Here is a 27197-nt window from a genome sequence, read left to right as displayed (position 1 = left end):
TCTTTCTGCAGTATCCAGCTTTCTCATGCCTCGCTAGGAACCATGCTGCTTAGACTACTATGGACTTATCATTCCGTAGAGGCGGCTGTAGGACGGCTCTCTGGGATAACTGACAGTCTGTTTGCCAAGACTCGCTTCCCTTTATCCAAGAATGGATACTTAGTGGGGAAATTATGCAGCTTGTCATAGAACCTCACTCCGGGAGAATAAAGGATGGATATCTTTAATGACAGTCTGATTGAGCTCAGCGCCAATATCTCTGCCCTCCTCTGCGAACTCGACTTGGAAAATTACACCATTTTCTGCTTGAACCACTCTCCCCGGACTTTTAAAGGTGAGTGTTATTCGAAAAATAAAAAGGAATCTACTGGAATTATTTTTTTTACTAGGAATACTCACAGGCAATCATGACCCCCCCACCCAGCAAAAAAATTGCAATATCTAACATTACATATTATAACTGCAGCTAGAATAGTGGACGCCCAAAACTGGCAGAATAATATTATACCACCAGAGCTAAATGTGATGAGAAAAATTCTAGAGATGGACAGATTTTCAACAGAAATAAAAGATAAAGGAGAAACAGAGTATTAGATGGTATGGAATGAATGTAAATAGTTAGAGGATAGATGTAAAAGTTAAGAAAAGATCAAACGAAGAAGAGTTAGGAGTTAGAAATCAGTAATAAATCTGTACAAATAGGTACGACGCAAAATGAATGATTACAATCTAGTATGTTAATATGTTAATATGTATAAAAGATAATGAAACCACATGTATAGATAAAGGAAAATTGATGTAGGGGTGGGGAGATATAGAATGATGTATACCGAAGCAGAAATGCTGTAAAGAAGAAAACTGTCAAAACATTTTAAAAACGGTTTAATAAAAATTATTTTTAAAAAAAGAAGGAGGAGGAGGAATCTACCGGTAGCTAATCTAAAGTAAACAATTTGTGAAGGTTTTCAAGTCACACCGTGTGAAAAATGACATTTGTGGATCAGGGAAAGAGGAAAAGTAGAAACAAAGTCCGTTAATGTTCAGCTTAAACTACCGGAAATATTAAAAGTTGCAAGGCAGGATCAAAAAGATCTAAGAGAATTAAGTTAAAATATTCAAATGAAAATACTCTAAAAGGTAAGTGGGGGGGAATTAACCACTCCTGTTAAAACGTGCAATTATGTATTAGTCTCCTGCTAACAGAATCATAGAAAAATGGCAAAACTTTAAAGTTTAGCTGCATCGTGGTGCAATAAGTAGAAATAACATTTTCCAAGCCTAGCAAATCAACCCCTTAAAAAAACATAGAGCGTGTTACAAAAATAACACGACAAGCAATCAAAGGAGCACATAGGCTGATAAACTATATTTACCCTCATTACCCTCTAAAATACAGAGGGTATTTTAGAGGGTAATGAAAGCAACCAGAGATAGTCTGGAGGTTGCACCGGACTCTGTATAACAGAATAACAGAGTTGGAAGGGAGCTTAGAGGTCTTCTAGTCCAACCCCCTACTCAAGCAGGAGACCCTACACCACTTCAGACAAATGGTTGTCCAATCTCTTCTTAAAAATCTCCAGCGTTGGAGCATTCACAACTTCTGAAGGCAAGCTGTTCCACTGATCGATTGTTCTAACTGTCAGGAAATTTCTTCTTAGTTGCTTCTGTCCTTGATGAGTTTCCACCCGTTGCTTCTTGTCCTGCCCTCAGGTGCTTTGGAGAATAGTTTGACTCCCTCTTCTTTGTGGTAGTCCCTTGTATAAGATTACTGCCCCTTCTTTTGTTAACTTCTGGTTCGGTTCTGCAACCCAACAAGAAAAACACAGACTTCAGAAGATAATTAGAACTGCAGAAAAAATAATTGCTACCAACCTGCCTTCCATTGAGGACCTGTATACTGCATGAATCAAGAAGAGGGCCGTGAAAATATTTACAGACCCCTCGCATCCTGGACATAAACTGTTTCAACTCCTACCCTCAAAACGATGCTATAGAGCACTGCACACCAGAACAACTAGACACAAGAACAGTTTTTTCCCAAAGGCCATCACTCTGCTAAACAAATAATTCCATCAACACTGTCAAACTATTTACTGAATCTGCACTACTATTAATCGTTTCATAGTTCCCATCACCAATCTCTTTCCATTTATGACTCTATGACTATAACTTGTTGCAGGCAATCCTTATGATTTATATTGATATATTGACCATCAATTGTGTTGTAAATGTTGTACCTTGATGAACGTATCTTTTCTTTTATGTACACTGAGAGCATATGCACCAAGACAAATTCCTTGTGTGTCCAATCACACTTGGCCAATAAAAAATTCTATTCTATTCTATTCTATTCTATTCTATTCTATTCTATTCTATTCTATTCTATTCTATTCTATTCTATTCTTCACCAGTTCCACTAACTTAGAACGTCATTGTTTCTCAATTCTTTGGGGCAGAGACAGAAAGCTGAGAGCAAATATAAAATTTGCAATCAGGCAGGCAGGCAGGCAGGTAGGTAGGTAGGCAGGCAAGACTTAGAGAGAAGTTGTAGGAGAGCAGCATCAAGCGAGATACATGATTAGCCCTTTCCTCTATTTATCATGCTCCCCTCTTTTGAGCGAACTGGTGTTGCTCAGGATCTAACTGGAGAGAAATCACTTGGAGCACGTCTACTTCATCTTTCCACCTGCTTTTGATCTCTTCTTCTCTTCAAATGTCATCCGTCCCCTTCATATCGTTTTTATTTTGAACCACTGGCAAAGCTCACGCTTGGTACTCCGTAACTGCTAACGATGGTTTCCGGACATTGCGCGTGGGTTTTGGAGTGGAGAAGACCTCTAGCTGATGCACTGCGCTGGCAATAGAAAGAAACGACGGGTGGGAGCAAAGATGTGGAAAAGACCCTTTCCTTCAATTGTAGGAGCCCCACTCTTAAGGAGGATTCAGAGCAAGCTACTCGCGGTGGAGGCATTGCTTGCCTCACTGCTTCCTTTCTACAGTGGTGGGCAAAATGGTGGGAACCTTTTTGTGAAATTGTATTTTTGAAGTGTTGTGACTCCAGCCCCCGAACCTGGCCCCATGCCCGAAAGTGACTCCGAAAGTGAGGGGGAAGGGCCGGTAAGGCTTACCTCTGGAGCACCAATTCCTTTGGCTTGGCTCCAGGAGCCAGAACCAGACCAGTCAGAGGATGTAATGAGGCCGTCATCCCCTGATTCCTCCCTTCCCCAGGCTACGCCTTCAGACCCAGCTGATAATAATAATCAAGTTTGGTTTGACCCGCGCTTCAGAAGATTAGAGGCGGCGTCATCAAAAGGAAAAGTGGGGCAGGAGCCCCACCCCACAAGATATATAAGGAGCTTTGGGACGGCTCTCACTCCACGGGAAGCAAAGTTTAGCTGATCCGTTTCAAAAAGAGCTGAAAGTCTTGCTCCGTAAGTCATTTGTTTGAACTTTGGCAGGCAGCTGTATTTCTCTGTCAGGACTGATAAGAGCCGTGAATCCACTGGCTAAAGGCCAGCTCATGGGTCTGAAGTGGGGAAGGAGACAGAACATGAGGCTTGATGGCTAATAACACCACTTTTTTAGGGAGTTTCCAGATAATCGTATTCCACTGCTGAAGTGGCCTGGGAATAGCCCAGACCTTAACCCAATTGAAAATCTATGGTGACTCTGCTAGCAAAAACAGGGCACGGGGCCCCTCCACACCACATTTTCAGCCTAGATGGCCTCCTGCAGCATCCTGCCAGCCAAAACAGGGTAAGGGGCCACCCCGTTTTGGCCGGCAGGTTGCTGCAGGAGGCATTTCACCCCCTCCCCCCTCAGCTGACCCATGAAGGAGAACTACTGAAACACTGATCTGGCCCTCGAAGAAATCCAGAGGTGTCCCTGCTGAGGGGTGAAATCCAGCAGGTTCTGAGGAACTGGTAGCGGAAATTTTGAGCAGTTTGGAAAACCGGTAGTGGAAATTTTCAATAGTTTGGAGAACCGGCTAATACCACCTCTGGCTGGCCCCAGAGTGGGGTGGGAATGGGGATTTTTGCAGTATCCTTCCCCTGCCATACCCACCAAGCCACGCCCGCAGAACTGGTAGTAAAAAAATTTGGATTTTACCACTGGCTTCTATCCCTTAGTAGGACCTTAGCATGTGATTTTTCCACACGATGCTTCTTTCAATTCTGATGATTATTCACTTTACCTTGCAGAATTGGACCAGACGGTACGGATCTTCCTCTATTCCTTTATTTTTTTACTCAGCGTCCTGGGGAATACCTTGGTGATCACGGTGCTGATCAGAAACAAAAGGATAAGGACAGTCACCAACTTATTCCTGCTGTCGCTGGCCATCAGCGACCTCATGCTCTGCTTCTTCTGCATGCCTTTCACCTTGATCCCCAACCTCCTACAGGATTTCATTTTTGGGAGCCCCCTCTGCAAAATTACCAGCTATTTCATGGGTGAGTCTGCAGAATTGTCCTTGTTTTGCTAGGGGAGGGGTGTCAAACTCAAGGCCCGGGGGATGGATCCAGCCCGGGGGTTGCTTAGACCTGGCCTGACGGGTTACTGTTGTGGCTCCAGCCCCCGAACCTGGCTCCATGCCCAAAAGTGACTCTGAGAGTTTTTTTTTTTTTTACATTTATATCCCGCACTTCTCCGAAGACTCAGGGCAGCTTACATTGTGTAAGGCAATAGTCTCATTCTATTTGTATATTTATATACAAAGTCAACTTATTGCCCCCCCCCCCAACAATCTGGGTCCTCATTTTACCTACCTTATAAAGGATGGAAGGCTGAGTCAACCTTGGGCCTGGTGGGACTAGAACCTGCAGTAATTGCAGGCAGCTGTGTTTTAATAACAGGCTTCTTACAGCCTGAGCCACACCGCGGCCACACCGCGGAGTGAGGGGGAAGGGCCAGTAAGGCTTACTTCAGAAGCACCGATTCCTTTGGCCCGGCTCCAGGAGCCAGAACCAGGCCAGTTGGAGGACGTAATGAGGCCGACATCCCCTGATTCCTCCCTTCCTCAGTCTACACCTTCAGACGCAACTGATAATAATACTAATCAAGCCTGGATCGACCCGTGCTTCAGAAGATTAGAGAGGCTGCGTCATCAAAGGGATATATAAGGAGCTTTGGGACTGCTCTCAGTTCCATGGGAAGCAAATTAGCTGAAACGTGTCGAAGTGAGCTGAAGTCTTAATCTGTTTGAATTTTCTGGCAGGCAGCTCCGTTTTCTCAGCCAGGACTGATAGGAGCCGTGAACCCACTGGCTGTAGGCCAGCTCGTTACTCCAAAGTGAGGACAGAGACAGAACAGCTACCCTGGAAACAATGTAGGCTCACCACCACCACCCCGCCAGTGCAGGGGTGGGTTTCACTTACCTTTGCTACTGGTTCGCTTGCATGCGTGCCACTTCTGTGCATGCAGAACGTCGTATTTGATGACGTCCAGATGGGTGGGTGGAGCGTCCCGCCGCCACTGCTACAGGTTTGCCTGAACCGGGGCGAACCGGTAGCAACCCACCACTGTCCCAGTGCCTCTGCCAGCGAAAATTGAGCTAGGGAGGGCTGCATGCGGAGCTCTTGAGCTCCATTTTTGCTGGCAGGGGTTGAAGGAAGCCATCACAGCTGTAAACAGAGCTCAGGAGCCCATTTTCGCTGGCAGAGCGCTCAGGCCACCACAAGCACCCTGACACAAATGATGCCAAGTTGGCCATGCCCACCCTGGCCATGCCCCCGCCGCCCTCCCGCCCCAAGGTCAAACACAACCCTGATGCAGCCCTCAATGAAATCGAGTTTTGCACCCCTGAGCTACCGAGTTATTGTCAGCTCCATAATTGTCCATCTTGAGTTGTTGGCTAAATAAACATGGCATCTTCTAATGGATTACAGGTAGTCCACATCTTACGGCCACAACTGACCCCAAATTTTCCACTGCTAAGCAAGACAGTCGTTCAAGGGAGCATTGCCCCATTTTACGGCCTTTTTTTTTTTTTGACAGAGTTGTTCAGTGATTCACTGCAGTTATTAAGTTAGCGACACGATGGTTAAGTCAATCTGGCTTCCCCATTGACTTTGCTTGTTAACTGGTCGCCGAACGTGATCACTTGAACACCGGGACATTGCAACAGTCATAAATATAGGCCGATTGCAAGCATCTGAATTTTGATCATGTGACCATTGGGAGGCAACTGTGAAAAAGAGCCATAAATCATTTTTCCCTTGCTGTCCTAACTTCAGTCATTAAACAAATGGTTGTAAGTCAAGGAGGACCTGTACTTGCATGGCCAAGAAGGACTTATCAATTCTTTGTATAACTGTTGGGCTCTTCTAGCAAATCCAAAATGCACAGCTGCTTCTGACTTACCTCCAGAACGAATAGGAGAAACAGCTACTCGAAAGAGAAATTTGTGGTTAATGTGGAATCTCGAGGTATGGATCTCGTAACCTTCTCCAACCCAAAGACACCTTTCTATGCTTCCTATATAGTTACATAACTCAGGGGTGAAATGCTCCGGGTTTGGAGCACACCCACAGAACTGGTAGTAAAAAAAAAAAAATGGATTTCACCACTGATCCAACAGTATCTAATTTGGGCTGGGCTGTGGCAAAGGGTTTTTTAGCCAATATTTAGTTTGGAAGAAAAGTTTAGTTTGGAGAAAAACGGAAGTTTGAATGACGTTTGAAGTTTGAAGAAGTCTTAGTCGAGCCATGGAAGTTTTACCTAAACGAAACATCATTTTATTTCTTCCATGAACAAAATTTATGCAATTTAAAGTGCACTTTTCTCCTACTGGATTTAAGTTTATAGGATTGCAAGGATCGTCCTAGACTTACGTATGTTTAAATTTCATGCGATTGGGACATCAAAAACAACAGAGTTAATATAAATGACAAGAGATTTTTTTGTGTGCGTTTTAAGGTTTCTTGCAGGTCCAGGTAGTCCTTGACTTAACAATTGAGCCCAATGTTTCTGTTGTTAAGTGAGACATTTGTCGAGTGACTTTGGTCTCATTTTATGACCTTTTTTGTCACAGATGTACCTGCACTGTACAGGAGGATCATCCTATTTTCCTGGAAAAAAAAAAACCTGTAATAAAAACCCAAAGGCAAAGTCCTTTTTCAGGAAAAAGGGAAACACTTTTGATGAGACAATAAATAAAGACAGTAGGGTATAAAAGTAACAACTCAACAACTCAAAGGTAATTGCAGATCTAAAACCCTCAAAAGAAAAAAAGATTCCCCCCCCGGATATATAAGGAAATATATCAAATATGACATTTATAGCATCATCAACCTTTTGGAATATATAATATAGGAGAAGACACCATTTGCAAATGACTCGTTCGCTGCCTCAACACTTCGATGGTCGTTTAAATTTTATGTCTTCAAACGGCAGTACGTCGACGTTGAAAATTATACTTTCCCCCTCATCTATGTTTTCCAAACAAAACTGCTTTTCTTTCATTCATGACGCTGGAAAGCAAAGTGGCATCTCTTATAACAGTAAATGTCATAAACCGAATGTTTGTTGTTAATCAAAACATAAATTAGGAGGCGTTTCTATCAACTTTTTTTCCTCCTCACATTTGCATGTAAGAAAAATGGTTCAGGCGTCTGTCATTGGATCCTTGACATCTGGATTGTGTAATATTAGATTTGATTATGGCTGTCTAATTTTGCGAAGCTTTTAGATAAATATTAGTCTCCTTTTGCTGATTTATTTGCTAGATAACTCATTTTAGGAGATCCCTACCTAGACAAAAAATGTGATATTATACAGAGTTGTTTCTGTCGTCAAAGAGAAGGAAGTTTTTAATTTTTTTTTAAAGGTTCTGAAAGATACCAGTCTGTCACACAGTCATTTCAGGGATGATTGCTGGTTATAAACCTGGAACAATCCTAACGACTCTCTGCAAGATTCATTTTTTAAAGGACCACATTTCAGACATCAATACAATTGAACGTGTCCAGAAATATTTTACAAGCAGAGTTCTCCACTCCTCTGAATACAACAAAATACCTTATGCCACCAGACTTGAAATCCTGGGTTTAGAAAATTTAGAACTCCGCCGCCTTCGACAGGACCTGTGTTTAACTCATAGAATCATATATTGCAATTTCCTTCCTGTTAAAGACTACTTCAGCTTTAATTGCAATAATACAAGAGCAACCAATAGATTTAAACTTAATGTTAACCGCTTCAATCTTGATTGCAGAAAACATGACATCTGTAACAGAGTTGTTAATGCTTGGAACACACTACCTGACTCTGTGGTCTCTTCTCAAACTCCCCAAAGCTTTAACCAAAAACTCTCTACTATTGACCTCACCCCATTCCTAAGAGGTCCGTAAGGGGTGTGCATAAGAGCACAAACGTGCCTACCGTTCCTGTCCTTTTGTTTTCTTTCATATCCAATTAATATAGTTATTGCATGCTTATGCTTATATATATATGCTTATATATTATATAGTTACTTTCATGCTTATGCTTATATATAATGTTGTGACAAAATAAATAAATAAAATAAATAAATAAAATGATCTTCTAGATACAGAATTTTGCAAAAAAATAATGCATCAGAAGGTGACAGTGGGCAAGCACCTGTTACGAGCATCATCAGGCAGGGGAAGTGATGCCATGCTTATAATCATGTCAATACCACACCGTTTGTGTCATTTGCATGATGAATAATGGAGTAACAGATTTGGAAGGGACCTTGGAGGTCCTTCTGTCTCGTCCAAGCCTCTGCACAAGCAGCAGATTTATTTATTTATTTATTTATTTTATTTTGTCACAACAATATATGTAGGAATCATACAAAATATTATATAGTAAATAAACACATATATGAGTAAATATAAGGAGGTATAAGCATATATATAGGAAGAAGAAAAGAAAAACAATAGGACAGGAACGGTAGGCACGTTTGTGCGCTTATGCCCCCTTACAGACCTCTTAGGAATGGGGTGAGGTCTATAGTAGAAAGTTTTTGGTTAAAGCTTTTAGGATTATGGGAAGAGACCACAGAGTCAGGTAAAGTATTCCAAGCACTGATGATTCTGTTACAGAAGTCATATTTTCTGCAATCTAGATTAAAGCGGTTGACATTAAGTTTAAATCTATTAGATCTATTAGATCTAATATATAATATAATATAATATAGATCATTAAGTTTAAATCTATTAGATCCTATACTATTTTGGACAAAGGGCCCATCCGGTTATGCAAAACTTCATGAGGCACTTTTCTTTCTTATAAAATTCATTGAATGTGGAAGGTTATTTGCTAACTTTTCCGGAGCATTCGTATGAAAGAGAGTTTAACATTTTCTATATATTGTAAATCAGGAATGATGTCATCTTTATGAAGCAGGTGATCAGAAACTGGGAACACATTTGTTGTTTGCAGTTCTCTCTGTCTCTGTCTCTGTCTCTCTCTCTTTTTTTATTATTTATTTATTTATTTATTTAGTCACACAGTATATATAAGCGTAAGCATGAAATAACTATACAATATATAAGCATATATATAAGTATGGGTATGTAATAACTATATTAATTGGATATAACGAAAGGAAACAATAGGACAGGAACGGTAGGCACGTTTGTGCTCTTATGCCCCCCCCCTTACAGACCTCTTAGGAATGGGGTGAGGTCAATAGTAGACAGTTTTTGGTTGAAGCTTTGGGGATTTTGGGAAGAGACCACAGAGTCAGGTAGTGCATTCCAGGCATTAACAATTCTGTTACTAAAGTCATATTTTCTGCAATCAAGATTGGAACGGTTCACATTAAGCTTAAATCTATTGTGTGCTCGTGTATTGCTGCAACTGAACCTGAAGTAGTCTTTGACAGAAAGGACATTCTCTCTCTCTCTCTCTCTCTCCCTCTCCCTTTGACAGTTGACTTTGAGTTTGAAAAAGGACATTCTCAAAGTCAAAGTCCCTTTGACTTTGAGAATGTCCTTTGACAGGAAGGACATTCTCTCTCTCTCTCCCTCTCCCTCCCTCCCTCCCCGCTCCCTCCCTCTCTCTCTCACACACACACACATCTGCCTAAATCTATTTATCATCTACCAATCAGCCAATCCACTTATCCATTTTTTCAGCCATGCATCCAGCCAGCCAGCTAGCCAGCTTGCCAGCTATCTAAATGGATGGAGATATTGATGAATGGAAATATTTATTAATCTATCTATCTATCTATCTATCTATCTATCTATCTATCTATCCATCCATCCATCCATCCATCCATCCATCCATCCATCCATCCACCCATCTATCTATCTATCTATCTATCATCTATCTATCTATGTATGTATCATTTATCTATCTATCTATCTATCTATCGATCTATCTAATCGATCTAATCTATCTATCTCCTAACTGTCGGGGTCTATGCTTTCACAGTTCACTTTCTTTATTCCCACAAACTACATTTTCAAAATCCTGTAACAAGTCTTGTAACTTCAGCATTCTAAGCATACCTTCTTTACCCCCATGCAACAAGAGTTAAACAACAGTTCTTGATTGTCTGAATTGGCCACATCCACTAACATGTTCATTACAAAACATTCCAGGGATGCAATCAGAGAGAATAAAAGCAAATTCTTTGATCCCGCGTGATTAAAGCCCCACACCTTTTTAACAAGCATCACATTTACATAAAAAGGGGTGTGGCTTAGTTTGCTGACTTGCATCACTATCCTTCAACAGGGTCTATGACAATTCACCGTGGCCAAGTTGCCACGGCCAATTCGCTGCAGGATAAGAGTTACACAAATATCATGCTGTTGTGAGTTTGTAGTCCCTTTCCCTTAGTTTGTCCCAATGTTCTAATTCTATGCTGTGGCCAAAATTCCTTCCCCAACTAATCATTATTTCTTTTAGAAGAATAGAATAGAAGAATAGAATAGAATTTATTGGCCAAGTGTGATTGGACACACAAGGAATTTGTTTTGGTGCATATGCTCTCAGTGTACATAAAAGAAAAAAAAATCATCAAAGGTACAACATTTACAACACAAATGATGATCATAGGTTGCAATTTAACCCTTAATGATAGCAACAAAAAGTTACAGTCATACAGTCATAAATGGAAAGAGATTGGTGATGAAAACGATAAGAAGATTAATAGTAGTGTAGATTTAGTAAATAGTTTGACAGTGTTGAGGGAATTATTTGTTTAGCAGATTGATGGCCTTCGGGAAAAAACTGTTCTTGTGTCTAGTTGTTCTGGTGTGCAATGCTCTATACCGTCGTTTTGATGGTAGGAGTTGAAACAGTTTATGTCCAGGATGCGAGGGGTCTGTAAATATTTTCACGGCCCTCTTCTTGATTCGTGCAGTATACATGTCCTCAGTGGAAGGCAGGTTGGTAGCAATTATTTTTTCTACAGTTCTAATTATCCTCTGAAGTCTGTGTCTTTCTTGTTGGGTTGCAGAACCAAACCAGACAGTTATAGAGGTGCAAATGACAGACTCAATAATTCCTCTGTAGAACTGGGTCAGCAGCTCCTTGGGCAGTTTGAGCTTTCTGAGTTGGCGCAGAAAGAACAGTCTTTGTTGTCCTTTTTTTTTAAATTTGAATTTATATCCCGTCCTTCTCTGAAGACTCAGGGCGGCTTAAATTGTGTTAAACAATAGTCTTCATCCATTTTGTATATTATATACAAAGTCAACTTTTATTGCCCCCAACAATCTTGATGATGTTTTTGATGTTAATTGTCCATTTTAGATCTTGCGATATGATAGAACCTAGAAATTTGAAGGTTTCTACTGTTGATACAGTGTTGTCAGGTATTGTGAGAGAGAGACAACTTCTTCCTCCATTTTATATCTTAGTAAAGATTTGTATAATTTTGTAATCATTTTTCCTTCTGTTCCTAATAAAATTTTATCCAACTCCAATTGTTTTTCATATATGCTGAATTGTTCTTGATCGTTTTTTTAGTCTTGTTTTGATTTGTAGTTAGGGCCACCATTCTATCCCTCCCTTCCCACCATCTTTCCCATTATTTGAGGAGATTCCTATGCACAGGCATGAGTAAATAAATCAGTTTAATTGGACCTTCACACGTGGACCTCATCTTTTGTGCCTGAAAGATCTCAAGGAACTGAAATGATTTCTTTGTTCAATAAACTACTCATCAAATGATAGCTAGTTCCTGAAAACACACAGATGAAACTTAATAGGCTTGAAGTCATAGCTCTAGCTGACCCATCAGTCTGAGGGACGCATAATCAGTCATAATTTCGCAATGGCTTAATGTTCTTAACAGCACATTGTTGTTGTTGTTAGTTGCGAAGTCATGTCCAACCCATCGCAACCCCATGGACAACGTTCCTCCAGGCCTTCCTGTCCTCTACCATCCCCCAGAATCCATTTAAGCTCAAGCGTACTGCTTCAGTGACTCCATCCAGCCACCTCATTCTCTGTCGTCCCCTTCTTCTTTTGCCCTCAATCTTTCCCAACATTAGGCTCTTCTCCAGTGAGTCCTTCCTTCTCATTAAGTGGCCAAAGTATTTCAGTTTCATCTTCAGGATCTGACCTTCTAAAGAGCAGTCAGGGTTGATCTCTTCTAGGACTGACCGGTTTGATTGCCTTGCAGTCCAAGGGACTCACAGGAGTCTTCTCCAGCACCAGAGTTCAAAGGCCTCGATTCTTTGGCGTTCAGCCTTCCTTATGGTTCAACTTTCACAGCACATTATCTTCCTATAATCATATATTCAAAGTATTAGACCAAAATATTACATGGAAAATGGAGGGCGAAGCTGAATTCAAAACCTTGAATTGAAGGACTGGGTCTTCCTTTGTTCATCCGATTTTTCATCTGCCTATACAACATCTTAACACCTTAACTATTGTTGTCTATGACCCATAATTGCAGCCCTAAATTAATCTGGTCGATATGATCCAATTCAGAGGTAGGTTTCAGAAGATTCTGACCAGTTCTGGAGAACTGGTAGCGGAAATTTTGAGTAGTTCGGAGAACCGGTAGTAAAAATTCTGACTGGCCTCACCCATATCTATTCTCTGTCTCCAGAGTCCCAGCTGATTGGGAGGAAATTGAGATTTTGCAGTATCCTTCCTCTGGGGTGGGGTGGGAATGGAGATTTTACAGCATCCTTCCCCTGACACGCCCACTAAGGCACACCCACCAAGCCATGCTACGCCCACCAAGCCACACCCACAGAACCAGTAGTAAAAAATTTTGAAACCCACCACCGATCCAATTGACATCTTTCTGATTGATTTGGGGATAGTAAAACTGTACGTTATTCTGTTTCTCCTTTGAGGTGATACCACCTGAAAATAATAATTATTATTCCTTGTCATCATGAAATAAGAAACAAGATAAAACATCTAAGTGATACATCGATTTGATTGAGACAATAGTAAAATACATAGTCAGGTTTAGTCTGATTTAGTTTAGTTTAATCTTAGTTTCCTGTTTTAACTTGGAGCCTTCTTTCTTAACCTCCATTTCTGTAAGAATCTTTCCTGTTACGCAGGGAATGTAAGAATTGTAATTATTAAAAGAATTGTAAAAATGTAAGAATGTAATTATGTAAGAATGCATACCAAACATCTCATTAAGTAGCTTTTTCCCCCTCCTGCTCTTTGCTTATTTGTTTCAGGGAAAAGATTTGCTGGAATAGACTTTGCATTAACCTTTTACTTTCAAAAGACATTATTGCTTTCTTTGACTTTTGAATTACTTTCCACAAATTCTGGAAATGTAATTTGGTATTACTTGCCAAATAGCTGATCTGTCTTACTGGGAAAGATCTGGTGAAAATTCACACTCTGCTTGCCCAAAAGAACTTGGATCCGCATAAAATAGAATAGAATAGAATAGAATAGAATAGAATAGAATAGAATAGAATAGAATAGAATAGAATAGAATAGAATAGAATTTTTTATTGGCCAAGTGTGATTGGACACACAAGGAATTTGTCTTGGTGCATATGCTCTCAGTGTACCTTCATCAAGGTACAACATTTACAACACAAATGATGGTCAATATATCAGTATAAGTCATAAGGATTACCAGCAACAAAGTTACAGTCATACAGTACATAGAATCATAAGATACAACACTTAATGATAGTCATAGGGTACAAAGAAGCAATCAGGAAACAATCAATATCAATATAAATCATAAGGATACAAGCAACAAAGTTACAGTCATGCATTCATAAGTGGAAGGAGGTGGGTGATGGGAACGATGAGAAGATTAATAGTAGTCCAGATTTAGTAAATAGTTTGACAGTGTTGACAGTGTTGAGGGAATTATTTGTTTAGCAGAGTGATGGTGTTTAGGAAAAAACTGTCCTTGTGTCTCGTTGTTCTGGTGTGCAGTGCTCTGTAGCATCGTTTTGAAGGTAAGAGTTGAAACAGTTTATGTCCAGGATGTGAGAAGTCTCTAAACATTTTCACAGCCCTCTTTTTGACTCGTGCAGTATACAGGTCCTCAATGGAAGGCAGGTTGGTAGCCATTGTTTTTTCTGCAGTTCTAATTATCCCCTGAAGTCTCTGTCTGTCTTGTTGGGTTGCAGAACCAAACCAGACAGTTATAGAGGTGCAAATGACAGACTCAGTAATTCCTCTGTAGAATTGTATCAACAGCTCCTTGGGCAGTTTGAGCTTACTGAGTTGGCGCAGAAAGAACATTTTTTGTTGTCCTTTTTAATGGAAATTATTTAAGGAAATTAAATTTATAATTTAAGAAAATTATATTGCAATAGTGAAATGACTAATCTCCATTTTGTTTCAAACGTGTTTTCACCGGGCGGTTAAAAAAGTGTTACTTAATTTGGAGAGGGGGGAAAGGAATTGCATTCTGTTATAAATTGGATTCTGTTGTAAATTGGACGTTGTATCCAACCTGTCTTTCATTGGTTTTATGTGCCACGAAGTGCATAAAACACTGATGGGAGTTGTAATCTAAAACACCGAGTTTCCAATCTCTGTTTAAGCCCTTCCTTGTCAGGTGTGAAGACATGTCAGGACCACATGTTAAGTTCCATTTAAGATGATTTATTGCTCAAGCTATACATGAGAACCTAGTCAACTAAAGGGTCAGCATAAAATTAGCGCAAGGTAAGTTAATGAAATTCAAGAGGGGCTAGACCTGGATTGCTTATGGCAGGGGTGTGTCAAACTCAAGGCCCAGGGGGCCAAATCCAGCCCATGGGGTGCTTAGACCTCTTGGAAACAGCAAAGGACCGGCCCACCGTGCCTCTGCCAGCAAAAACGGAGCTCCGGAGGGTTGCATGCAGCCCCTCCTCGGACTTGGTTTTCGCTGGCAGAGGGCTATCGAAACAAACTAAAAACAAAACGAAAGGAGAAATGTTTCCCTTTTTGCATTTGAGCATGCAAGAAGGGACAGGAAAGGAGAAAGGGAAAGAGGAAAGAAAAATAAAAGAAAAAGATGGGAAGAGAGCAAGGAAGGAAAAAGAAGGAAAGAGCGGAAGGAAGAAGAAAGGAGAATGAAGAGGGAAGGAAAAAGAAGAGAAGGAAGGAAGGAAGGAAGGAAGGAAGGAAGGAAGGAAGGAAGGAAGGAAGGAAGGAAGGAAGGAAGGAAGGAAGATTATAATGAGAGTGAGGGAGGGTCTGAGGGAAGTCCTGCCACCTCAAGTGCCCCCAACATGAATGACGTTGAGCTAGCCACGCCCACGTTGGCCATGCCTACCCCGGCCATGCCCATCCCAGACCCCTAAGGTCAAACACAACCCTGATGTGGCCCTCAATGAAATTGAGTTTGACACGCCTGGCTTATGGGAACGTAATGACTCCAAGCTAATTCCTCTCTTGACTCCACACCCAGTCTCTGCCTTTTTTTCTAACATTCCTCCACCAAATAGGTTGCCTTTCCTACAATCAGTGGTGGGTTTCAAAAATTTTTACTACCGGTTCTGTGGCCGTGGCTTGGTGGGTGTGGCATAGTTTGGTGGGCGTGGCAGGGGAAGGATACTGTAAAATCTCCATTCCCACCCCACTCCAGGAGAAGGTTACTGCAAAATCCCCATTTCCTCCCGATCAGCTGGGACTCGGGACACAGAGAATAGATGGGGGCGGGGCCAGACAGAATTTTTACTACCAGTTCTCCGAACTACTCTAAATTTCCACTACCAGTTCTCCAGAACTGGTCAGAACCTGCTGAAACCCACCTCTGCCTCCAATGTATGAGAATCCAGCTTTCTTTGGAAGAATGCCTAATTTTAGATATAATTTCCTAATTTCACTTTCAAGTGTTTATGAAACTCCCAAATCTCACACAATGGACCGGCTGAAATTGTTTTGGGAAGGCCTTTTCGTTGGCAATTACAATTTCCAATTCTCTTTTGTGTCCTAAAAACTATTGGAAGTGTAAGCCGTTCACCTCTGATCTCCTTCACATCTATAACTAGTTGTGACCAAAGTTGGTAACAAAAATGTAATGCTTTGGCCAGCATGTTATATGAATAAGCATTATTGCTTTGCCTTATAGAGCAGTGGTAGTCAACCTGGTCCCTACCGCCCACTAGTGGGCGATCCAGCTTTCATGGTGGGCGGTAAGGGTTTTGTTCAATACTGAAGCACTTTCCTTTTTAAAAAAATTTAATTGACTTTTTAAAAAAATTTCATAGCATTATTTAAAAACATTTTCATTAGGTTTTCATAAAATTCCCCGGGACAATTTAAATTTCTGAAAATATACTATTTGTATCGCCCGCGCATAAGTTTAATTCACGTTACGTAAGTGAAACTAAATGGCGCTATAGTGCGACCGCAAACAAAAGAGCCTCGTCTCAGAATAGCTCGCGCATCTCCCCACACACCACCCAGCTGTAACAGACAAGCAGAGCTGGTAGACGGCGCCACCCTCCCCAAACCCAATCCACGATGCGCGAGAGGCATGCGCAGACGACGATACACGGCGCATTACTGTGGAACCGGTGGGTGGTTAGAAAATTTTACTACTAACAGAGATACAAAAGTGGTCGATAGGTATAAAAAGGTTGACTACCCTTGTTATAGAGAAATGTTTTTTGTAGGAAAAGGGCTGAAGTCGATAAAAAAATGAAGAATGAATAAGGCTTCCATTCTTAAAATAGATTCATGGTTCAGTTGATGTTGATCACAATTCATGAAATGAATGTTCAGGTGATCCATTAGTATCTCTGCAGACATCCAAATTTTCCATGATGAAGGTTTGCTTTTGATTAATCAGAAAATCTTTGGTGTCTCTAATTAGTTCCTTCGCTTTTTTTTTTTGCGCTATTTAAAAAGTACCAAGCTTCTTGACGATACTTCAAACTTTCTCCAAATGGAAAGAATGGTGGGGGATATAATTTGGCTTCCATAGATTTACAATTATAGAAAAAACTACCGTATTTTTCTGAGTATAAGACGCACCTTTTTTCCCACAAAAAGAGGGTGAAAATCTGGGTGTGTTTTATATTCCGAATGTAGCCCCACCCAGCTTCTCAAATGGAGGTTTCAGAAGCTGAAAAAAGCATCAGAAACGAAGCTTCAGAAAAGAAGCCCCCAAAAAGAGCTTCAGAAAAAAAGCCTCCAAACAAAATTTCAGAAAAGAAGCCCCCAAACAGAGCTTCAGAGGCTTTTTTTCTGAAGCTGTTTCAGAGGTTTTCAGAGGCATTAAAAAAAGTTTTTTCTGAAACAGAGTTTCAGAAGTTTCAGAGGCGGGAAAAAAAGCAAAAAAAAGCAAGACATAGAGCTCACAACCAAGGAACATGTTGCTAAAATTCACTTCTGGAACAGCTGACTGGGGGTATTCCCGGAGGCCGATTTACCTGCCAATCAGCTTTTTTTTTTTTAGCATTGAGGTGGCCTCAATCATTCTCTAAAGGTAAAGGTTCCTCTCGCACGTATGTGATAGTTGTTCCCAACTCTAGGGGGCGGTGCTCATCTCCGTTTCAAAGCCGAAGAGCCAGCGCTGTATGAAGACGTCTCCGTGGTCATATGGCCGGCATGACTAAATGCCAAAGGCGCATGGAACTCTTGTTACCTTCCCACCAAAGGTGGTCCCTATTTTTTCTACTTGCATTTTTTACATGCTTTCGAACTGCTAGGTTGGCAGAAGCTGGGAGAAGTCACGGGAGCTCACCCCGTTACGCAGCACTAGGGATTCGAACCGCTGACTGCCGACCTTTCGATCAACAAGCTCAGCATCTTAGCCAGCAGAGCCACCGCGTCCCCTTCAATGACTCTCTAAAAGAATGCAAACGACCAGCTGCCTGCAAGGGAGTATAAATCCTTCCGTTCCCCACCATCCAGTCAGAGCTGAAGAAGCTTCTTGAATGAAAAGCGAAACATCTTCAAAGAAAAACAAAGGAAGTCCAGTTGCCTCTTGAAAAAGCACCTTTGAGACAATCGCAACCTGGATGACTGAGAAGCTCCATAGATGTTGAGAACTGTAGCACAGCAGAACCTGCAGCTCCACCAGAAGTTCCCATCGGTGGTGTAAAACCGGAGTTAGAACTTAAATTGGCTGTTACTAGACACATCAGCTGCTCCATTGCCTTCTTCTGTCTTGGTTTTAAGATTGTAAACAATGAGGCCAGTAATTTTCTTCTTCTATTTCTGCTTTCCTTCCCACCTAGGTGTCTCAGTGAGCGTATCAACTTTTAGCCTGGTGGCCATCTCTCTTGAGAGGTATAGTGCCATATGCAAACCCCTACAGTCCCGTGTCTGGCAGACCAAATCCCACGCCTTGAAGGTAATTGCGGCCACATGGTGCCTGTCTTTCGTCATCATGACGCCATACCCAATTTACAGCACGCTAGTGCCGTCAGCGCTTCCTAACAGCACCGTATCCAAGTGTCGTATTAATTGGCCAAGCACAGTGATCGAGCAATCCTGGTAAGAGTGGGCCACATAGGTCCTTGGTTTTTTTGGAAGGCATTTGTCTTAATCTGTCAAATTGTGGAAAGCGCAATGATCTGTGATTTCGGTGGAACCAAAATACCATTGCAATAACAGTTGATGTCTCGATTACAACGTTAACTGTATAACTATAGCGCAATGTTGCACATAAGTAGTAATCAATTATTATTCTCTCTCTCTCTCTCTCTCCCCCTCCCTCTCTCTCTGTTACACACACACACACTCACTCATTACCATATTCCTTGTCAAATTAGACAGCCACGTAGACAAATTATTGGGTGCCGTAGCCTTCTTTTTCAGATAAATAAATAACACAGCTGTTTTGCAGTCATGAGTATCTTTCCAGATTTACAGCAAAGTTTAGAAGCTTACTCACTGAAATCTTCAACAAATAATTTTTTAAAAAAAATAGACCCATATTTCTTCAGCAGTTTTCTATAATAACAACTCAAATGATCATCTACCCTGTTTTGGATTTTGTGTGATATTAAATCAAACCTGCGGCACGAATATTAGTCAAAAATGTGTTTATTTGTTTGAGACAATATTACTTAGTGTTTAGGACTGGTGAGCTGGCCAAAGTTGCCAGACTAAAGGTAAAGGTAAAGGTTCCCCTTGCACATATGTGCTAATCGTTCCTGACTCTAGGGGGCAGTGCTCATCTCCATTTCAAAGCCGAAGAGCCAGCGCTGTACGAAGACGTCTCCGTGGTCATGTGGCTGGCATGACTAAATGCCAAAGGTAACAGCCAGAACGCTGTTACCTTCCCACCAAAGGTGGTCCCTATTTTTCTACTTGCATTTTTTACATGCTGTCGAACTGCTAGGTTGGCAGAAGCTGGGACAAGTAACGGGAGCTCACCCTGTTAAGCTGTACTAGGGATTCGAACCGCTGAACTGTCAACCTTTCTATCAACAAGCTCAGAGTCTTAGCCAACTGAGCCACCGCATCCCTTATTTAGGACTGGTGAGCTGGCCGAAGATGCCAGACTAATCAACTATAATTGTAACTGAAGCTCAAATGAGAGGTGTTTTCTGTAATATACCTTCTTCCTTCAGATGATATCCTGATTGTTAATCATGACAGTGCTGGAAAGAAAAACAATTATGTTAAAATTATTACTTCATATGCTCTACAATAATTTCATATTTCAAGTCAGAAATAGCCCCATAATAATAAACTTTCCAAAAATTCCTCTGCTGGTTTTATTTAGAAAAACAGACATAATTATAGCAAAGAAGGAGATATTTGTTCTGGGAAAAATGTTCATGGACTAAATCCTGAGGTTTTTTTTTTTGAGGGGGGGGGCTGTCCTGTTTTTAAAATAATAGGTGCTGACTGATCCATTTATTAATACAATTTACACAGAGGTGGGTTTCAGCAGGTTCTGACCAGTTCTGGAGAATCGGTAGCGGAAATTTTGAGTTCTTTCTTATCTAAAACAACTATCATTCCAGTCATTGACAAGTAAATGTAAAAAATGTATTTATGGCATCCTTGATGCTCTCTGAGCTTAGTTGCTTTCTTGCAGGCCAGATGGGGTTGTTCCAGGGGTGAAATCCAGCAGGTTCTGGAGAACCGGTAGCGGAAATTTTGAGTAGTTCAGAGAACTGGCAAATACCACCTCTGGCTGGCCCCAGAGTGGGGTGGGAATGGAGATTTTACAGTATCGTTTCCCTGGAGTGGGGTGGGAATGGGGATTTTGCAGTATCCTTCCCCCTGGAGTGGGATGGGAATGGAGATTTCGCAATATCCTTCCCACAGGAGTGGGGTGGGAATGGGGATTTTGCAGTATCTTTCCCCCTGGAGTGGGGTGGGAATGGAGATTTTGCAATATCCTTCCCACAGGAGTGGGGAAGGAATGGGGATTTTGCAGTATCCTTCCCCTGCCATGCCCACCAAGCCACACCATGCCCACCAAGCCACACCCACAGAACCAGTAGTAAAAAAATTTCACCACTGGTTAGTTATTATTATTATTTTGTCACAACAGTATATGTAAACATCGACATAAAACAACAACACATCATAAAAGAAAAATATATGTATAAGCAAAAGTATGCAACAACTATATTAATTTGATATAATGAAAGGGAACAATAGGACAGGAACGGTAGGCACTTTTGTGCTCTTATGCATGCCCCTTATATTCCTCTTAGGAATGGGGTGAGGTCAATAGTAGACAGTTTTTGGTTGAAGTTTTTGGGATTTTGAGTAGAGACCACAGAGTCAGGTAGTGTATTCCAAGCATTAACAACTCTGTTACAAAAGTCATATTTTCTGCAATCAAGTTTGAAGCGGTTGACATTAAGTTTGAATCGATTGTTTGCTCTTGTATTATTGCGATTGAAGCTGAAATAGTCTTTTACAGGAAGGATATTGCAATAGATGATTCTGTGTGTTAAACACAGGTCATGTCGGAGTCGGCAGAGTTCTAAGTTTTCTAATCCCAGGATTTCAAGTCTGGTGGTATAAGGTATTTTATTGTTTTCAGAGGAGCGGAGAACTCTTCTAGTAAAATATTTCTGGAGGCGTTCGATTGTATTAATGTCAGAGATGTGGTAAGGGTTCCAGACAGGTGAGCTGTATTCAAGAATAGGTCTGGCAAATGTTTTGTATGCTCTGGTTAGTACAATAGTTTGCTCTGTCAGTGTTTATGGAGAAGTTTTCTCTTGGGTAGTTCCTTATTGGCTCAAGGTTGACTCTGCCTTCTATCTTCCATGGTCGGTAAAATGAGGAGCCAGACTGTTGGGGGCAATATGCTGAGTCTGGAAACTGCTTAGAGAGGGCTATGAAGCAGTATATAAGGGCTATTGCTATTGATTGGGGTGTGGTTTGCCGATTGTTTGCCTGACTTGGCTCTCCAAGTAGCTTCTTCATCTGAGCAATTTGGTTAGAGCGAACCCGAGAGATGTCTCCAGGGTGGTTGCATTTCTCGCCTAATCTGAATATGCTTGTTAGGTGAGTAGGCGGAGGACTAAGAGTTGTTGCTTCTAAATCCTTTCTCCTAGGTGGGTCATTAAATTTGGCCTCCCTGGAGAACATGTGAAGTGGTGTTGATCTTCCTGGGCATTGAGCAAGAGCAGCATTTAAAAAGCAGGGGACAGGTTCTGTTTGAGGCCTCCCTCTCTATTCACTTAAAAGAAATTGGACATTCTTTTGAGGATCACAAAGTTCAGATTTTGGATAGAGTAGATAGATGGTCCAGGGGTGAAATCTAAAAATTTTCCCTACCGGTTCTGTGGGCGTGACTTAATTGGTGGGCGTGGCTTGGGGGTCAGGTGACTGAATGGGCATGGCCAATAATAATAAATAATAAAAATAATAAAGTATACAAAACTTGGGAGCGCACCTGTCTACCTTATTTAAAAATAGAGGCACCGGTCTGCTAATTGCCTTTTTTTGGGAGGCACTGGTCTACCTTCTTTAAAAATAGAGGCACCGGTCTACTAATTGCCTTTTTTTGGGAGGTACCGGTCTACCTTCTTTAAAAATAGAAGCACCGATCTACTACGCTGCCTACAGCACTGATCAGCTGTAGTGGGGCCCTTTGAAGTGCCGCGGCAGTCATTTAAGGCCGTTTGCAGCTATATCACCACCGAGCGCTTTACGGACAGAGAAGAGGAATAGCGAGGCATGGGTGGTGGCGGGGGGAGCAGGGATTTTTGCTACCGATTCTCCAAACTACCCACCCCATTGCTACCAGATCCTGCGATCCGGTCTGAACCGGGAGCATTTCACCCCTGAGATGGTCTGAGGGAGGAGTGAAGGAATCCATTTAAGATGGAAAAGCCTTCCCTCAGTGGTGGTAGATATATCTGGAGAACCTCTAGTCAACTGGCTAAGACCAAAGAAGCTACAGTAGTGGCCAAAATTGTGGAAACCTTTTGGGAAAAGTGTATTTTTGAAGTTTGATGGCTAATAACTACTTTTGGGGGGGGGGAGTTTCAAGATAATCCTATTCCAGTGCTGGAATGGCTTGGGATAGCCCAGACCTTAACCCAATTGAAAATCTATGGAGCCAAGGTAAAGAAACTTGTTAGTCAGAAGTGACCCAGTAATAAAACCCAGTTAATAGAAGCCATCATTCAATCTTGGTTTCACATTATAACAGCTGCAGAACTAAAAGACTTGGTTCACTCCATGGGAAGACGTCATAAGGCCGTAATTCATGCTAAAGGTTACCCAACTAAGTATTAACTGACATAGTGATAATTTTTGTATATCTTGTTTTTTCTACGTTTCACTTTTCTTCTTTATACTGTAACTGCTATTCTAATAGCAAATCCTTCATAAAAGTTATTGCATTACTTTCTTGATTAAATTATCTTTCCATTGATATATAATTTTATATTTATATATAAATTTATATTAGCTAGTTTTAGAAAATACACTTTTCCCAAAAGGTTTCCACAATTTTGGCCACTACTGTACTTGGATAAGCAGCAAAAACCTTTCAAACCAAAAAAGAAAAAAAATCATGTATTTATCATTAGTTTATAATCATTTTTAAAAATCACATGTGTTCTAGTATTCATTTGACTGCATTCTGATTTATTTCTCCCTAAAATTAAGTCCACAAAGACCGCCCATCTCAAAGGGAAATATCAGCTCCTAAAATTGCTACTCTCGTTTTTAAAACAAAGTCTAGGGGTGGTAGAAGCGTGTTGGGAATCGGGTTTGCTGAGAGGCAGGGTAGGAAAATGTGATTTTTCTGGTGATCTAAATTTTGCTTGTGGCTTTCCCAGGTATATTTTCCAACTCCTCATCCTTTTCCTTATCCCGGGGATCGTAATGATGATAGCGTATGGATTAATCTCCCTGGAGCTCTATAGAGGGATAAAATTTGATGCAAGCAACAGAAAATCTTCTCGAGGTAATCCTGATGACTGAATTGGTCCATTCGCTTGCTGTCTTAATAGCTTGTCATGTACAAGCACAAACAGTGATATGTCTATGTCTATGTATCTCTATGTATCCCCCCTCTCTCTCATCTATCTATCTATCTATCTATCTATCTATCTATCTATCTATCTATCTATCTATCTATCTATCTATCTATCTATCATCTATCTAATATCTGCTGTCTATCTACCTATCTATCTATCTGCTATCTATCTATCTATCTATCTATCTATCTATCTATCTATCTATCTATCTATCATCTATCTATCTATCTATCTTCTATCTTTATCTATCTTTATCTATGTATCATCTCTCTATCTATCATCTATCTCTCTATCTCTCTATCAGCTATCTAATATCTGCTTGCTAGCTAGCTATCTACCTATCTATCTATCTGCTATCTATCTATTTATCTATCAATCTATCTATCTGTCTATCTATCTATCTATCTATCTATCTATCTATCTATCTATCTATCTATCTATCTATCTATCTATCTATCTACCTACCTACCTATCAGCTCGCTCTCTCTCTGTCTCTCTCTGTCTATCTATCTATCCTCTATCTATCTATCTACTATCTGTCTAGCTGTTTATCTAGCTAGCTCTCTATCATCTGTCTATCTATCTATCTAGCTATCTTCTATCTTCTATCTATCTATGTATCATCTCTCTATGTATCATCTATATCTATCAGCTATATCTCTATCTCTCTACCTATACATCTCTCTCTCTCTCTCTCTCTCTCTCTCTGTCTGTCTGTGTGTGTGTGTGTGTGTGTGTGTGTGTGTGTGACTTTGGGCCAATCACCAGGAGACTGGGAGTTCTAGTCCAGCCTTAGGCATGAAAGCCAGCTGGGCCAGTCACTCACTCTCAGCCGAACCTCACAGGATTGTCGTGGTGGGAGAAAATAGGAGGAGGAAGGAATATTGTGTACCTTCGCCACCTTGAGTGATTTGTAAAAAATAATGAAGGTGGGATGCAAATAAGTCAAAATAAAATAAAGTTTAAGTTTACCCCAGGAGAACGACATTTTAAGGAAACCCCCCGACTGTGAAGGAATCAGGGGAGACGCTATGGGAAGGATTAGGGTTGGAAGCCAAGAGGCCAAATTGTTTTGAACGCTTAATGATCTCATTGATCCTGTTTTCCACCTGCAGAAAGGAAAGCTAGTGAGAGCAGCAGAGGCAGGTACGACGATGGGGATGGTTGCTATTTGAAGAAGAACAAGAAGCAGCAGCAGCAGCAGATCCCCCTTCGTCAACTTTCGTCCATCAGCTCCTGCAGCAACAACCAGAAGATTGACCGTCCGAGGAGCAGCTCTTCCTCAGCTAACCTGATGGCCAAGAAGCTAGTGATCCGGATGCTGATCGTGATTGTGATCTTATTCTTCATCTGTTGGACGCCCATCTTCAGCGTCAACACCTGGAGGGCCTTTGATTCCACTTCTGCTCAGCTCCTCCTCTCGGGAGCTCCCATCTCGTTCATCCATTTGCTCTCCTACACCTCCGCCTGCGTGAATCCCATCGTCTATTGCTTCATGAATAAGCGTTTCCGCCTGGGTTTTCTCGCCACCTTCACTTGCTGCGCCAAGCCACGCCTCCCAGCGGCCCGAGCGGAGATGGGAGAGGACGAGGAAGGAAAGACAACCAGAGCATCCCTTTCCAGATATTCTTACACCCACATGAACATGGCTGCCCCTCCATGATTGGAAGACCAGGAGAAGAACATTGTAAGCATCGCAACTCCTGCCTTCACCCGCGTGCATCAAGCCCTCCCATCATCTAAAAATAGTTTGGTACTTTAGGATTTCTTGCTTGAGCAGGGGGTTGGACTAGAAGACCTTTAAGGTCTCTTCCAACTCTGTTATTCTGTTATTACTGTGTTCCCCCGAAAATAAGACCCTGTCTTATATTTTTTTGAACCCCAAAATAAGCGCTTGGTCTTATTTTTGGGGAGATCTTATTATTTTGAGGCATGTAGAGCAAGACGGGGCTCCTCTTGCCATCTTACCTGATTTCCAGCTCTGTCTCCCTAACCCTAACCAGAGGAAATGGCAGGGACTGGCTGGACATGTGTTTAAATATTTTCAGGGAGGGCTTATTTTCAGGGGACGGCGTATTTTAGCACATGCACTCAAAAGCGCGATTGGGCTTATTATCAGGGGATGCCTTATTTTCAGGGAAACAGGGTATTTCAAAGACAATTGGGAAAGATAGGAGTGGGAGATGAATGGCATACTCATTGATCAAAGATCTCCTCCCCACCCCTCCCCGGTAGGATTCTTGAAAGGCCAGTTCAATAAATCCAGTGTCATAGTGCCATAATCTGTGGCAAAATACTCCATCAGAGGAAGGGTAAAATTCATTCATACTTTTCTTTCCTAATTCATTTTGCAGCTGGGCTTGAGTGCCTCCAAATTAACTGCCTGAAGATAATGGAACGACAGAGATTTTTTAAAAAATGCCATAGCTATTTGGGAAAGTAGAGAGTTTCATGTTTTGGGAATAAACAATGAAGTCCCCAAGTGCCTCACCATAGCTCCATTTTTGTCAGAGTTTCTTGCAAAAATCAAATCCAGAATGACTGATTCAAGCAGGATTCATTCAATAAGAAGCTTCTTTATATACAAGAATATATATACAAGACCAATTGCATTGAAGAAGAAGATTCTTCTTCAACGTAGTAGCAGTTACAGCACAAGGCAGGAAAGAACAGTTAGTTTCATTTCAGCAGAGCAGACAAGTTCACACTCTGTTTTCAGTTTCAATTCTCAGTACAGACTCAGAAGCTGCAGACTAAGACACGCCCTGGCTCCAATCTGTCTCAGCTCCCAATTGGCTGACTTAGTTGCTATGCCAATTCATTGGCTGACCTTGTTACCATGTCTCCATTCAGTCTCCATTGGCTGATCTATTCCAGGCCATGAAGATTCATACTCTGACAATTTTTCGATGACAATTTAATGTAGCTTCGATTCAGAGCAGGGGTGGAACAAGGAACTGGTTTGATTGTAATGTTTTTATTCTTCTCTAGCCAACACCACCACGCAAGATCTTCTAGATCAGTTCAAGAGAACCCACCATCAATACACAAGAATAACCCCCTCACCTTTGGTATTGATGCAGCAAGAACCAGTGTTCATACATACAGGTAGTCTTTGACTTACGACCATAATGGAGCCCAGCATTTCAGTTTTTTAGGTGAGACGTTTGTTAAGTGAGTTTTGCCTCATTTTATGACCTATCTTGCCACACTCGTTAAGTGAATCAATGCACTGGATAAGTTAGTAACCTGGTTGTTAAGTGAACTGGCTTCACCATTGACTTCGCTTGTCACAAGGTTGCACAAGGGGATCGCATGACCCCCCCCCCAAGACACAGCAACGGTCATAAATATGAA

The 27197-nt window shown here is 41.3% G+C and overlaps 1 protein-coding gene across 1 annotated transcript; it reads left to right on the top strand.

Annotated features, from left to right (window-relative positions):
• The first annotated feature begins 213 nt into the window (after window positions 1-213).
• On the top strand, window positions 214-25503 carry CCKAR (cholecystokinin A receptor). The gene is made up of 5 exons (XM_058193370.1): window positions 214-334; window positions 4203-4454; window positions 18609-18867; window positions 23640-23767; window positions 24956-25503. Exons 1-5 carry the CDS (start codon window positions 214-216, stop codon window positions 25501-25503), a joined length of 1308 nt encoding a protein of 435 aa, XP_058049353.1.
• The last annotated feature ends 1694 nt before the right edge of the window (window positions 25504-27197 follow it).

This window comes from Ahaetulla prasina, chromosome 8 (genome assembly GCF_028640845.1).
Source record: "Ahaetulla prasina isolate Xishuangbanna chromosome 8, ASM2864084v1, whole genome shotgun sequence".
NCBI classification, from domain to species: domain Eukaryota; kingdom Metazoa; phylum Chordata; class Lepidosauria; order Squamata; family Colubridae; genus Ahaetulla; species Ahaetulla prasina.
This window is presented reverse-complemented; position numbering and strand designations above follow the sequence as displayed.

What these genes read in the sequence shown, in the direction of transcription:
- CCKAR (XM_058193370.1), top strand. Translation starts at nt 214, where the DNA reads ATGGATATCTTTAATGACAGTCTGATTGAGCTCAGCGCCAATATCTCT. An exon ending in CTCTCCCCGGACTTTTAAAG is followed by an intron (nt 335 to 4,202) that starts GTGAGTGTTATT and finishes TTTACCTTGCAG; the next exon opens with AATTGGACCAGACGGTACGG. An exon ending in CAACAGAAAATCTTCTCGAG is followed by an intron (nt 23,768 to 24,955) that starts GTAATCCTGATG and finishes TTCCACCTGCAG; the next exon opens with AAAGGAAAGCTAGTGAGAGC.